The sequence below is a fragment of the Pleurodeles waltl genome, chromosome 2_2, assembly GCF_031143425.1.
Source record: "Pleurodeles waltl isolate 20211129_DDA chromosome 2_2, aPleWal1.hap1.20221129, whole genome shotgun sequence".
NCBI lineage: Eukaryota > Metazoa > Chordata > Amphibia > Caudata > Salamandridae > Pleurodeles > Pleurodeles waltl.
This window is the reverse complement of record NC_090439.1, coordinates 1,121,277,473-1,121,292,052: the sequence shown is the minus strand read 5'-3', so window position 1 is coordinate 1,121,292,052 and position 14,580 is coordinate 1,121,277,473. Positions and strand designations below refer to the sequence as shown.

Below are 14,580 nucleotides of genomic sequence, written 5' to 3'. Positions count from 1 at the left end.
TTATCAGATATGGCAATATCTGCTCTGGAGAGGTTTCATACGGGTGCAAGCTATTTTGTTAACACCAAGAACAGAACCGCTTCCATTTCAATCGGTATGTTTTTTTCATGCTGTCCGCTCCCACTTTAGAGAGTATGTCTCTACATTCTTGAGTGAGCTTCAGATGTTGGAATTCTCATAATTCAGGAGCCATGCATGTAAGTTTAGTGATATCGAATCTGGGTGTAATATCTGCCCCTGGTGCATTGATAGAAGTGCTCGAGTTGGTGGGAGGCTTATTGGTTTGGCTTCCAACATAAGGAGAAGTTCTGTGTACCAGAACTGCCTGGGCCATTTGGAAACGATCCGGATTAGGCAACAGATTTCGACCTTCATCTTGGCGATGACATTGGGAAATTAGCGGGGGTGGAGCGGAAGCGCATGCATAAATCCCAGACAATTGCATTGAAAGTGCATTCCCCCAAGACCCTGGAAGGAGATATTGACTTGCGTAAAATTGGCATTTGGTATTCCCGTTTGTTGTGAAAAGATCCAGTGCTGTTTTTCCTAATATTGCAAATATTTTGTGTAGCTGGGTTTGGTTCCGCGCCCATTCGTGACAATCGTTCTTGGTTCTGATGAGTGCGTCCGCTAGAGATTTGTGCACTCCCAAGATGAGTTCGGCTTTCAAGGAGATGTTGTGGTCTGTTAGCCAGTTCCATAAATCCTGGGCTTCTTGTGAGAGTGTTAGAGATTTCGGGCCTCCCTGCTTGTTGATATAATACATGCGGGTCGTGTTCTCTGTTCGTACCAGCACTGAAGAGCCTTCTATCCTTGGGAGAAAGGCTTGTAATGTGAGGAAGATGGCTTTGAGTTCCACGCTGTTGATGTGTATTAGCTTCTGATGTTCTGACCATTTTCCCTGGATTTGTAGATCTTGGAGGTGACCTCCCCATCCATCCATTGACGAATCCGTTGTAATAATAAATTCTGGAACTAATGGCAGATAAGTAAGGTCTTGGGAAAGATAAGATTGGTAACACCACCATTCCAGTACCTTTATCATCTTTGGAATGATGGATATTCGATCTTCGAATGATCCTTGTGATTGATTCCACTGAACTTGCAATACCTCTTGCAATGGTCTCATTTTGAAACGTGCATGTAGAACTAGGTTGATTGCAGAAGATATCATGCCTAGGAGCGATTTGGACAATCTCACTGAAATGCACTTTTTTCTTGATATTGTTCTGGTCAAAGATGTCAGTTTCTGTTGCCATTCCTGCAAAAGGAAAGCTTTGTTCTGCTGCGTGTCCACAACAGCTCTGAGGAATGTCACCTCTGAGTAGGGATCGAAGAAGATTTCCTTTCGCCGACTGTGAGACCCAACCTTTGAAAAAGTACGAGGCAGGCTTTCATTGCTTTGAGTGTTCTTTGTGGAGCTGAGGCTTTTAGCAGCCTGTCGTCCAGGTACGGGAACACCTGATGGCCTTGATTTTGGTGAGCGGCTGCTACTGGTGCCAAACAGTTGGTGAAGATGCGTGGGGCTGACCTGAGTCCGAAAGGTAGGACTCGGAATTGATAATGGGTACCAGCTACTGTGAATCGGAGATATTTGCAATACTTGGGATGAATGGTGATATGAAAGTATGCATCTTCCAAGTCTAGAGATGTCATATAGTCTCTGCTGTTTAGGAGGTTCAAAATGTCTGAAAGAGTGATCATTCTGAAAGTTAGTTTGCAGAGGTATTTGTTTAGATGCCTTAGGTCTAGGATAGGTCTCCATTCCCCTGGTTTCTTGCGTACGAGGAAAAAACTGGAATAAAATCCTTTTTCTCTCAGATCCATTGTAACTTTTTCTATTGCTCCCTTGGAAGGCATCAACATGGTTTGTTTTTTCAATAAGTGAAGATGAGGAGGATGCGCCCCCTTTGAGGGATTTTTTTGGTGGTTTCTTTGTGAACTCCAAGGTGTGACCATAAGTTACTATGTCCAACACCCATTGGTCCGAAGTGATGGTTTTCCAATTGTGGAGATATTTGAAAATGTTTGCCCCTACTTGCTGATTGGAAGGTTGAGTAGCTGGTACCTGGGTTGGGTGGTCATTGCTTTCGTCCTGTGTCTCTGGCCTGATGTGAGGATCTCCAGCGAGTTCCCTGTTTAGAGAAACCAGCATTAGTTGGTTGACGATATCCTTGTGCTGGTCTATATTGAAGTTGGTAAGGTTGAAATTGCCGGAAACGTTGATAAGCGCCTCTATAGGTGGAGAAACCTTGTCCTCTTGCGCCTCTAAAGAGTAATCTTCTGTACTGTAAGGTACCTAGGGACTTGGCTGTGCCAGTTTTAATGGCAAGAAGAGTCTCATCTATGTGCTTGCTAAAAAGCATGTCACCCTCATAAGCCATATCAATAATTTTTTACTGTACTTCAGGTTGAAATGAAGTGGCTTTGAACCAACCTTGACGTCTCAGAACTGCTGCACCTGCAAGTGGGCGGAACCCTGTGGAGGAGATATCCATGGCTGTATCAATAATCTCAGAAGAGGCACGTTCGACTTCCTGTAGGATCCTCTTTGCTTCCTGTCTTTAGTCTTCTGGAATCAGGTCTAGCATAGACTTGATGTCAGACCACATCTGCTTGTCGTAACGCACCAAAATAGCTAAGGTGTTGGCATCTCTGACTGTGATGGCTGACATGAGGGAAAATCTTTTGCCTATTGTGTCAAGGCGGCGTCTGTCTCTTTCCGGTGGTAATGAGATGGGGGCTAATGGATTCTTAGATCTTCTCTGCGTCGCTTGGGAGACTATGTAATCTGGTCTGGGACTCCCAGTCAGGCATGCAGGGGAATCAGGCGCCCTGTATTTTTTTGTCAATATGGGGTAGGCTCACCGGCACTGTAGAGGGGTTCTTCATGATTTTAATCCCTCCTGCCAGATGTTGTCAATGATGGCTATTCACCTAACCGATTTCTGTGCCTGGTCCTTGAAATCATATAAGAGGCAGTCAGAGTGCTTCACTGTGATGGGTAGGTGAAATCTTTCTGCTGCCCTTTCCATAATACTATGAAACCCCCCAATGTCTTCCGGAAGGGAATCAGCAGGGGGATTTGAGGTGGACATGGAGTAGGGATGATGAAGTCATCCCAGCCATCTGACTGAGCCAGTTGTTCACCTTCCTCTCTGTTCTCATCTTCCGAGGTAGAAGAGTCCTCCCTAGGAGGGGGAACTGCATGTGGTGGAGGTGTCATGCTAGGCATAGTTGGAGGTGGGGTGATTGGTGGAGAAGGAGCTGTTCGTGGAGGGGTTGATGGTGGTACCGTTGTCTGAGGAGGACAACGTTGTCAACAATCCGACAACATTTCTTGAAGGTCTTGTATTAATGAGCGAGACATCTTGTCTGTGATGAGGTTTTGAGTAGTACTGAAAATTCTTTGTGTGCTTATGTGTGGAGGGTTGATGATAGTAGCCCTCAAAGTCTTGGCTCTGGTCGTCCCTCATAATATTCTTCAATCCTCTTCCTGATATTTAACTTGGAGTTCTGAAGGGCTATGCACTGGTCTAAACGGGCCCTCCTCATCCGAATCCTCCATGTCCAGAAGGTGACGGTATAAGGGGTGGAATGTTAGAAGAGTATGAAAGACTAGGCTTCAGAAATGTCTTAATTTTTATCCTCATCGACGTCGTCGTCAATGGTGGATTGCAAGACGACGGTGGAATTGTCAACGGTATTGGCGTCATCATCGACAGGGCCGTTGTCGACGAGGTCTATGTGGAATGGCGATGTCAACCGAACAGTACAGAGTGTCGTCGACGGGGTTGACCTTGGTGGGGGAACTGATGTGCCCCTTGTCTCCATGGCAATGGTCGACAAGATGGGAACCTGAATTGCAATATTCGTCATCAGCGCCGTAGATGGTCTCACCGACGATATGGTGGGGACGGACACCATTGACGGTGCTTTCAACGTCGACGGGGTTTTGAAAGGAGATTTTGTTCCTGTTGTCGACGTATCTGTGGTAGTCTATTACATGGAGTAGAAGAGGCAGATGAAGTTGCCTCTGTAGAGGAGTGTTTTGGTTTCTCCTTTTTCTTGGATTACCTCGTCTGGTGATACCTTTTGAGGGATTTTCTGCCCTCCTCAGAATAGACCACCAGAGATCTGGCTCTCGTATGTGACTTAGGTGAAGAGTCACTATCTGACTCTGTAAATGTCTTTTTGGGCTTCAGTTTTCTGTAGACACAGCAACAATCTGCCTTCACTGTCTCTTAGAGTTTTTGTTGGAAAAGTGCAGCAGATGTTGCATTCTTTTGCCTTACGTTTAAGGGTAAAGGCAATAAATACAGTTCTTATGTGGATCACCCACATGAACTCTCTTTTTCCCCACAGGTCTTGCAGGGACGAAAGGTGCCTTTTCTATCAGACATAGTGAATATAGATGAAAATCGAATACCTTTTTATGAAGTAGTAGAAAAAAACGATCAGAGCTCAGGGAGACTCCCTTCACACTCGACGTGCAGTGAAAATGTGAGGGAGAGAGCCTCTCTTGGGAGTGTTCTAGAAGTTCTGTCACCTGATTGGTCATGGTTCAAGTTTGGTCCTTTTTAAAAAGGGACATAGGCTAGTGAATTCAAGGCCTACTGTCATCATAACCTATGTGGTTGTTTCATACTACTTTCTATGATAGCATGGGACTCCCACTTCTACAACGGGGAAGGATTCAAGCATGTGAATCTATGAAAGATCCAATACTAGATAAATACAACATACATACTTTAATGATCAGAGATCAATCTGAACCAGACTCAGAGACTGGCACCAGGTACAGGAGTATAAATTTCCGTCTGCGGCAGCAGATACAATCCTTTTGGATCACAACTAGGAATTGAAAGAAGGCCACCAACAGAAACTATTACATTTCAGCAATTATAACACTTGGGGACAATGAAGATGTAAGATGGTCAGCACTAGATTGAAGAATACTCCAAGACCTCGAAATAGGCATAACCAAGAGAAGGTATGTTAATTACCCACCATTATCCAAACAAATCATCAGTCATGTCCCTACCTGCTTCCGAAGATGGTTTCCTTTTAAGGCATATCCTTTCACATGTGACTTATTCTTTAAGTTTATTCTGACAAAGTTGGCATTATGGTTTATAGAGGGTCTGCAAGAAAAGAATTAGAAGTTCAGAAAACAAGCATGTGTGTTAAAAAAGCAAGACTTTGCTTTGCGACCTGAATTCTGCTCTAGTGCTATCACTCTTTAGAAAAGGATTTTTTTCAGCCACTTACCTCATCCTTGAGCTAGTGAGTGTTCCTTTTTAAGGGCATTCTACGAATAGCAGAGTTTTTTTTCACTTTAGAGTTTAGTGCTAACGGAAGACCTGTTCCACCCACCCAGTGGTGGGTGGGGCAGGTCTTACAGGGAATAAGTGACCTTTCATCTAAGCAGTTACTGAAAAAATGGATAACAACTCAGATCCTATACCCTGACAAGAGAAGCCGGCATATATGTAATAACGTTGCACACTGCACTCCACATCGTAGCATGGTACTAGCAACTCAACAGCTAAAATTATTTTGTGAACCAATAACCTTAAGGAAAAGGTATATATTAACTCCCCTGTATGGGTCTGTGTGTGTTTGTGTGTGTCTGTGTGTGTGTGTGTGTGTATATATATATATATATATATATATATATATATATATATATATATATATATATATATTTCAAGATTGTCCTTTATAGGGGGGTTGCTATATACATTTTCCTTAATACTGTTGGGGGGGGGGGGGTAGAAAAATCTGCTTTTACGTAGTACAGACAGACAAGACATATATACCTCCACAGTGCACTGTAGGTCCAATGAAAAGACACAAAATAACTGTTCAACGTGTATGCATCATTGTGCAGAGAGCAAGTGTCATGCACAGTTACGAAAACCTTTTTATCTGCAGAAAAAAAGGCAGCATTTCACAAATGGCCCTATAGAACACAATCAATGGGAAAGTACAGACCACTGCAGAAAGAAAAGAGTCCCTAAGCTTGGGTTGGCTGCAGCACCCCAGCACAAGTGCTTCCCATTTCCTCATCAGGTACCTGTATGCCAGAGGGCTCTGGTGGAGGGTTTCTTTTTTTCCAATCTGCTGCACAAATCTGCTGTACGATTGAAATAGTAGCCTTTTCATTCTGAGGCGATTGTTATGGGCGGACCCAGTGCCACAGGTAACACTCCATTAGTTGCCAGAAAGAGGGTCTGAAGCAGGAACTACACTCTCTTTACTACTATAAATACCCTCTGCAAACCCTGGTTCTGCACCTAGTCAACCATTCTTATGTAGTATTTGAATGAGGTGGCCAAAAATGTTCAAGCTGTGGGGCGAGGACTGTTGCAGAGGACTGAGACCATAGAAAGGGAGGGGAAAACCATAATGCACAGAAACTTAGGGCCAGATGTAGGAACCAGTTTGCGACTCGCAAACGGCAAAAATTGCCGTTTGCGAGTCGCAAACTGGAGTTTCCTATGAAGAAATGCATTTTGCGAGTCGGGACCGACTCGCAAAATGCATTTCTGACTCGCAAATAGGAAAGGGTGTTCCCTTCCTATTTGCGACTCGCAGTGGTATGCAATTCCATTTGGGACCGCGTATGCGGTCGCAAATGGAGTCGCAGTTACCATCCACTTGAAGTGGATGGTAACCCACTCGCAAATTGGAAGGGGTCCCCATGGGACCCCTTCCCCTTTGTGAATGGACCCCAAAATATTTTTTCAGGGCAGGTAGTGGTCCAAAGGACCACTACCTGCCCTGAAAAAATACAGAAACAAAAGGTTTCGGATTTTTTTTTTTAAGTGCAGCTCGTTTTCCTTTAAGGAAAACGGGCTACACTTGAAAAAAAAAAAAAAAAACTGCTTTATTAGCAAGCAGTCACGGACATGGAGGTCTGCTGACTACAGCAGGCCTCCATGTCAGTGAGTGCCCATAGTCGCTATGGGGCCGCAATTTGCGACCCACCTCATTAATATTAATGAGGTGGGTCTTTGCGACCCCATAGCGACTCGCAGACCGTGTCTGAGACACCGTTCTGCATAGCAAATTGCGAGTTGCAATTTGCGAGTCGCTCAGACTCGCAAATTGCAAGTCGCAATTTGCTTTGTACCTACATCTGGCCCTTAATCCCCTTAGACAAAGAAAAAGATGAAAGGAAGCAGATGGCAAAAATCATCTAAACCTATGCTGATTTTCTATCTGGATGCTACTGCTGAGATCACAGCTTTTAACTTTTTTGCTTCAGGTTATCACTTTGCCAACACATGTTACAAAGAAGTACAAAAAACCTTGTGCTGGGACAAAAGACGACTAGCTGGCACAATTGCCCACCTTGATGTAGACGCACCTGGATGTCTTTGCTCCGAGGGTAGATGGGATTTTCCCTACATCTTCTTCAATGTCTCCAAAGAGGTTTTCTGTGGGCATTGTGGATTTTTTGGTTGTGGAAGTTGGGGTTAGCCCGTCTTCTTCATTCACATTGTTCTGGTCAGCCTTTGTTTTGCGTCGGCGAACTGGTGCACTCTTCTTCTCCATGGGTGCTGTTGATGCCTTAGTCCGCCGCCTCTTTTTGGCAGTCCCTTCTTCCACAGATGGCGCATCCATTGTAAGTTCTTTTTCCACAGAGGTGTCCCTCTGTCTTTTCCTACCGGCTCGCTTTATCTTTTTTTGGGGTGGAGAATCATCAGTGCTGGGTAAAGTCATGCCCGCCTCTTGTACGCCATCACCTGCTGGATTGTACATAATGGCAGGTCTCTGATCTTGCAGCTTACTCGCTATAGGACTCTCACAATCTCCAGCAGGCACAGTCAATCCGACTGCACCTGAATGATGTGTAATATGCCTCCTTTCTTCATTCTCTTTCACAGTCTTTATAGCCTTCAATGCTGATCCAATGCTCTTCATTGCTTTGTGACAGTGAGTTGGCATCTGATCTTCAGTCTTCCCAGCAAGGTCTTGGCTGTGTGAAGCTCTTTGAGGAGAAGCAGCCCTGGCTGATGAAGTTTGATCACCACTTGCTAGATCAGTTTGTATCAGATGGTCTGGGCTCTGTAGCAAACGGGTGTCTGAAGAAGAGGGCTGAGGGTGCAAAGGAGAAGAAATTTCCAAATCCGCCTTGATTTTAACATCTGTGGCAGGGGCTCCTTCCGCTTCAGGTCTACTTGCTGCTTGGCCCTTAATACCCCGACATCTGTCCAGCCAGCTAGGGTCCAAGGAGGTCAAGCGCTGGCCCACTGTTTGCCTCAGCTGTAGGAACTTGTTTGGTTGCAGAGGACTAGAGGTAGGTGTTAAGTTCAGCTTGGGCAGATTGAATCCTAGCTTCAGAGGGGGAAAATCATCATCTGTTTCAAGGTGGGAACCGTTCTCTGATGGGGTGATAGAGGGTAGTGGAGAGGCAGTCACTGAGGTCTGACCTAAGATGTCAGAGAGGCCATTCAGTGGCTTTCCGGCAACACTGTTTCCTGGGGGCATGGTGGGTGTAGAGCATGGATTACAAATACCAGTTATGGGACTCGAAACAGGAGCATTGGGAACAAAGCCATCAGAAAAAGCATTGGTGGGATTTCTGGTAGGGGTGACAGATTTTGGTACTGCTTCAGACAGTCCATTTCTTGGTTTCCATTTGGGAGAAAAAGGTTTTCTCAAAGATGAAGGACTCCCCTGCAAGCAGAAAGAAGAGCCAAAACGTTACGTTTGCTATAATTTTGTCACAATACAGTTATAAATATGCACTATTTGGGCAAATGCCAATTATCTGAACTGCTAAAACATCATTCAAGCTTCAATCATACTAAACTTCCATCTGTGCTTAAATTAGACATAAGAGTTTATTGCTCAATAAAAACCTTAGTCAAATTATTACATCTCAATATATCAATAACTCAAACATTCATTCCATTTAAAAACTCATCATATTGCAAATTCATAAATGTGTGTCAGTTTACATAATTTACCATTTACACAATAACTACTTCATTCATATTTCTAATTATTTTGAGGTGAAGATTAATTCCATCTGTGACTCGTTGAGTCTTTCTGGCTTACAGGCTGACTAATATGTGGGAGGCTGCTCATCTCCTTCTGACTCTGTCTGGTGTTTCTTCTTTTGCCCATCTTCCAGTTCCACCAGAAGCCGTAGCTGAGTCTACCGCTGCTTTGATCACTTCCCGTATCTATCTGTGGAACAATTTTACTAGATCTCAAGGTCTTTTAAAACTGGCTATCCACATGAGCTGATTCCTCCAAAATATTGGAATGTGTCCAAATCTGCTCCCCTCCAACTTTTCTGGAGGTGTGTAATGGCTCACTTATCAATGGCTGGGTCCCTAGTGAATGGGAAAGGGCATTCATTGTTCCACTGCTGAAGAAACCAAATGCAGACCAATCTGGCCTATTGAATTTTTGCCCAATTTCCCTACTACCTGTTGCTGTTAAAATCTTGTAGAAATATGTTAATCAACAGCTTTCTAGATTTTTGGAACAGAACCATCTATTAGAACCCAGACAGTGTGGTTTTTGACCAGGACACATCACTGAAACTGCACCGGTTTCAGTTTTGGATGACTTAAGAATGCTAGCAGACCAGGCTAATCCAGCTGCCTTAGTCCTCAATTTGTCCGTAGCTTTTGATATTGCTCTGCATTCCATCCGTTTAACCAGAATGATGGAGGCTGGGACTGGAGGATCTGTGTTACAGTGGTGTAAAGCTTATCTTACAGATAGGTATCAAGCTTTGTACCTCCCCTCCTTATGCGTCGGATCATAAGCTGGTAGGACATGGTGTTTCACAGGTTCTTTCCTCAGTCCAACTCTGTTTAATATTTACATTCGCCCTTTTACCCTATTGGTGAGGTCTTTTGGTATCATTTGCATGAACTACACATGTGACACACAGATTAGATATAGCTCTGGAGAAAATGGGGTCTGCCCCTTTGGCCACACCCCACCAGTATATGTCCTCTGTCACCTCTTGTCTGAGACTTAATGCTTTAAATTTCCTTTCTCACTCCTTCTTTGCTAAACATTTTCTTCCTTCTTTTGGCCTCCTTTCTGGCTTGTCTTGAGCTAAATCCATGGTGAATTTGTTGGACAATGTGTCTTTACAGAAACAGGCTAACCATGTTCCCTCTTAATGTTTTACTGTATTGTGTTAAGGGTGCTCATAAAAATAGTTCCCCAGCTCTCTCCCCAGGCCCGTCAGATTGTGGAACAGGCCACTGTCCTCAGTAGTCTGGACTATTGTAACTCTTTGCTTCTAGGAGCCTCACACAGTATTCTGAAGAAGCTACAGCGAATTCAAAATATGCTGGCTAAAGCAGCTGTTGGTGCACCAGGTTCCTCTTCTCTTAACTCTCTAAACTGGTTGCCACTGATTTAAATGATTTTTTAAAATCTTTGTTCATAGTTTACAAGGTTCTTCACCAATCTGGCCCAACCTATTTCAACAATAAATTTAAGTTTTATGTTCCAAGTTGTTCTCAGGATTTTTTCCTAGTATTCCCAGAGTCTTTCGAGTCCATTCCAACAGTAAGGCCTTGTCTGTGGTTGCCGCCAGATTGTGGAATCTTATGTCTCTCTTTGAACAGCACATCGGTCCTGATTAAATTCAGAAAGCCTGACAGATTTGGCTATATGCCTACCAAGTTGGTTTTCTGGTTTGACTGTTTCTTCCATTTGGCAGTGGGATTTCTGTACTCCACTTTCTATCCTCAGGACACCTTTCTGGAAGTTGTGCGTTTTATAAAACCCCTTAACGTAACATACACTAACAGCATCGCAGCTTTAGCAGCACAATTGCTTTTAATGTAAAGATTCTGAACATTGGCAATTTTGTCTAGTATGAAAACTGATTAAGAGTTTAAGCAAAAAGTAAATGCTTTATTTGCATGTTTTAAAAGCATTAACTAAAAATATGGATTGTGAAATCATCTAAAGCTATGCTAAACGCAGCTAAGCTTAAAACACAATTAGAAGCACTCAGAAACGTCTTCAAGCTACAGGATAAAGCATCTTAAAACTGTACATAAACATACTATCTAAAGCTGTACATAAACATACCATGTGTGACGACAATTCGTCTTTTGAGCCACACAGCCAACAAGGTCCTGAATTTTCCCTAAAAGTGCACCAAAGAATCGGTGATGTGGAGGCTGAAGAGTCCTGCAATGTGATAACCCCACAGGGATGTGTAATGTGCAATGTGATAACCCCACAGGGATGTGAACTTTTGACTGATGAGATTGAACTTATGTTGGATTTTATTCCGGCACTGTTTACAGGTTGGAAGAGGTGGGGGGTTTGCCTCTTTGTTGTATGTACGAGCACATAATACAATAAAGATGTTAAAAAAAAAATTAATCACACAGTTAGATAATATCGTAAATGCACAGCTAGCCTGGCTCGTCTAGTAATATATTAAATAGTGGTGCAGGTAGTAATAAGATAGTGCACAAAGGAAATGTGCATGATATAGCTAAAGAACCGTCTGCAGCAAGTCCACCATGATTAGCAAAAAAAGGATTTTCTGCACATTCTGGAACGTGTGAAGTTTAAATACCCTTATAAATTAGAGGAATGTATTGGTGTACATGAGAAGGTTAATTATCCACTTCTAATAATGCTCAGCTGGAGACCCAATGAAGTTACTCATCAAACATCTCAAGCTCATGAGGAGGCTACTAATTTAAATAAAGATAATAAACTATAACTTAAAGTCTCTGAAAGCAGGTTTGGAAATCAGATATAGGATTGTAAAAGGGGAACAAAATTCTATCTTTTTTATGATGCAATAGTTTGAAGACTGCATGATAATCTTGGTTTATTATTGGTCACTGGAGGCAACTTCAATATCGTAAGAGATAACACACAAGATAGATCACGTTTAAGTGCACAAGGACCCACTACAAAGTTTACAATTTAGTTGATGCATGGGGAGGCATCACCCAGGAAAGTGGCATTATTTGTACTACTCCAAGGTGTATGATGCCTTTATTCTAGCAAAGATTACTTTTTGGCATCAGAGCACGTGGGTATTTAGGTCACAAAAATGATTGGTCACTCAATGTGCACTGTATCCTAGAACCCTACCAGATCATGAACCAGTTGGGTTATAACATGCATTTCACATTGTTTACCTGAGCTCACTTACATGGAGCTGATAGCTCTAGTGATGACTGATATTGCATTCTTATCACTTCCTGTTGGTAACTCAGACCTTTCTGATGTGAAATAAGAGGTCAGTAAATACATGCTGTCCAATTTGAGAGAAAAATCAGATATTTTGCTTAGGGATTTTTATACCTAGGAATAGAGATCCTTGGAACAATTGGTCTGGAGCTAGAAGCAGCAGGGAAGACATTAAAGGCATGACTGTTTTATAGAAGTCTACTAAATAAAGCCAAGCTGTTGGTGGATACTCTATTCTAGAAAGAGAAGTGTGATGAACTGCATGGAACGGGAGGTGAAGTTCACTTCTCAAGCAACAATGTCAGAAAGAATGCTATAAGTAATTCATTGGCCAAAGCTTTGGCCCTGTTCTTTTGATTCGAGCAGCCTCATAAGCTAATATACCCCATAAAAAATGCAAAGGAAGAAACAATGACCCAAATTGAGGATATATTTGAGAATACATTTGAGTTGTTCTATAAACAAGGGGTTTTTGATTTCCCAAATGAGGTTCTATCCACACAAGGCATAATTAGGGCATTGTCTGTGGTTAAAATAATGTTTGAGTACATGTGTTAATGCTGTTTGAACTTGTACTTATGGTTCATTAATGAAAACCCTTTATTGTTAGGTTGAGCAATCTAAAAAAATGTTGCAAGTTTGGACTGCAGTGCTCCAAATATAAAAATGTGTACACATATTTGTAACGTTTGACAGAATAAGGCAACGTCTAATGCTCCCAGAATGCTGTCTGATTAGATCCAAATATCTGCAGAAGCTTCAAAGCAAGATTGATGATTCTTTGCTTTCAAAATAAAACGTTCACTAAAAATGCAACTAGGAAAAAAAATGTTTTGCTAAACTATTGTGAAATTTTAGGTGTCATTTCCTTGAGGCATCATTTAGTAAAATGTGTTGATGCATGCTAGTATTTCCAACAAATATTCAAAGAAAAAATCTATGTAAACAGTTTCAGCAAGATTATGGACAACATGAACATAAACAGGCATTGGTGAAGCCAACAGGTCTGACACTGGTGGTCAGCCATTCGGTTTTGTCAATGCGTATCTTGTTTCAACATGTTTTTTTGTAAAACGTTATTGTTGTGGGACCATCATAACAAACATTGGCAAAAAGCAAAAATATTTTGTCCTCAAAAAGCACAGTGCCCCAGTAGTTCCTGGCATAAACAAAACTACTGTGTGCCAATATGCTCCCTGTGAAAGAGCAGCATGCTGCCACTTACAGTAAAGCCAGCCGATAACTAGGGAAATACAATTTTAATAAAAACAATAGGTCTTGGATAACCAATTAGGGGCACAATTCCTAAAGAAAATCAAAAAGTGCGCCCATGGTATATGTCCTTGCATTAGCACAGATTTACGACTTTTAATGAATTCACAAGAATTTATAGAAGTATACCAGGAAATGGTACTCCTAGAAAATATTTGTAAATGACATTTTAGAATAAGAAAATATGCATGTGTAGATCTGTTGGGCATCTACAAGATCAGTTCCCTTCCAACCACTTTTTCCCAAACCTGGAAGACCTTTTACTCCTGCCCTTGTCAGGAGTACATTTCCAACCTTTCTCAGTATTGGTAAAGATTAAAGAAGAGCTGATGAAAACCCCTAAAACATGCAAGTTAGTGGGCTTGCACAGACTCAAAAGGGCTTTAAAACTCTGGAACTTTTGCTTGCACCTATCTCTAGCCCCAGGATTTAGATCTGCTGAAAGTTGGGAAAAAAAATGGAATTGCTTGTTTCCAGATCCTACAATAGCATAAGTCCTAGCATAATCAGAGAGGCTATTATCACAGCTGTTGTACAATAAGATTGCTGCCATAATTTGTCACCACACTACATGGCACCAAAGGGGCGAGTGGATTATTTTTTTTTTTTTACAGGACAAGTAGGCTTATGATGCAACCTGTCCCGTGGACAAGTAGATATTTGATAAAATTCTATACCCCTGCATATAGGTGTAAATATTGCTATCAGTGTAAAGGAATTAATGACAGAAAAAACAGACATCAATAGGTAACGGCATTGGTGAACGTGATACCACATCTTGTAAACAATTTAGAGAGAATTTGTGGAACTCAATTGAAGTTACTAGAATTACTCCTTCTTCAAGAGAAGCAGAAAGTTTAGTTTTGTTAAATGTCAATAAAGAGCCACGGTTATCTGGTTCATAAGGCCATCTATTTGGGACATTCATATAAAATGGTAATGTATTGGTGAATGGGCCAGGCCCCCCAATGAAGCCCCCTAACAGATCCACCACCTGCAACATAAGGAGATCATACAATGCGATAGGCAGCTGTAAGAAAATGCTAGCAACCAAATTTAGCATTGCTAGATGCTGAGAAAGAGTTTGACTCTGTG

General features: G+C 42.2%; 1 protein-coding gene across 3 annotated transcripts in view; it reads right to left on the bottom strand.

Moving 5' to 3' along the window:
* The window catches only part of RECQL4 (RecQ like helicase 4), a 235,129-nt gene that overhangs the window by 173,221 nt on the left and 47,328 nt on the right, over positions 1–14,580 (bottom strand). For all 3 annotated transcript variants that reach the window (XM_069220936.1, XM_069220938.1, XM_069220937.1), the window contains exons 6-7: positions 7,376–8,688; positions 5,045–5,144 (exon numbers count right to left, since the gene is read on the bottom strand). In XM_069220936.1, the coding sequence (XP_069077037.1) occupies positions 5,045–5,144; positions 7,376–8,688 (1,413 nt within the window). The remainder of the gene's footprint in view (positions 1–5,044; positions 5,145–7,375; positions 8,689–14,580) is intronic.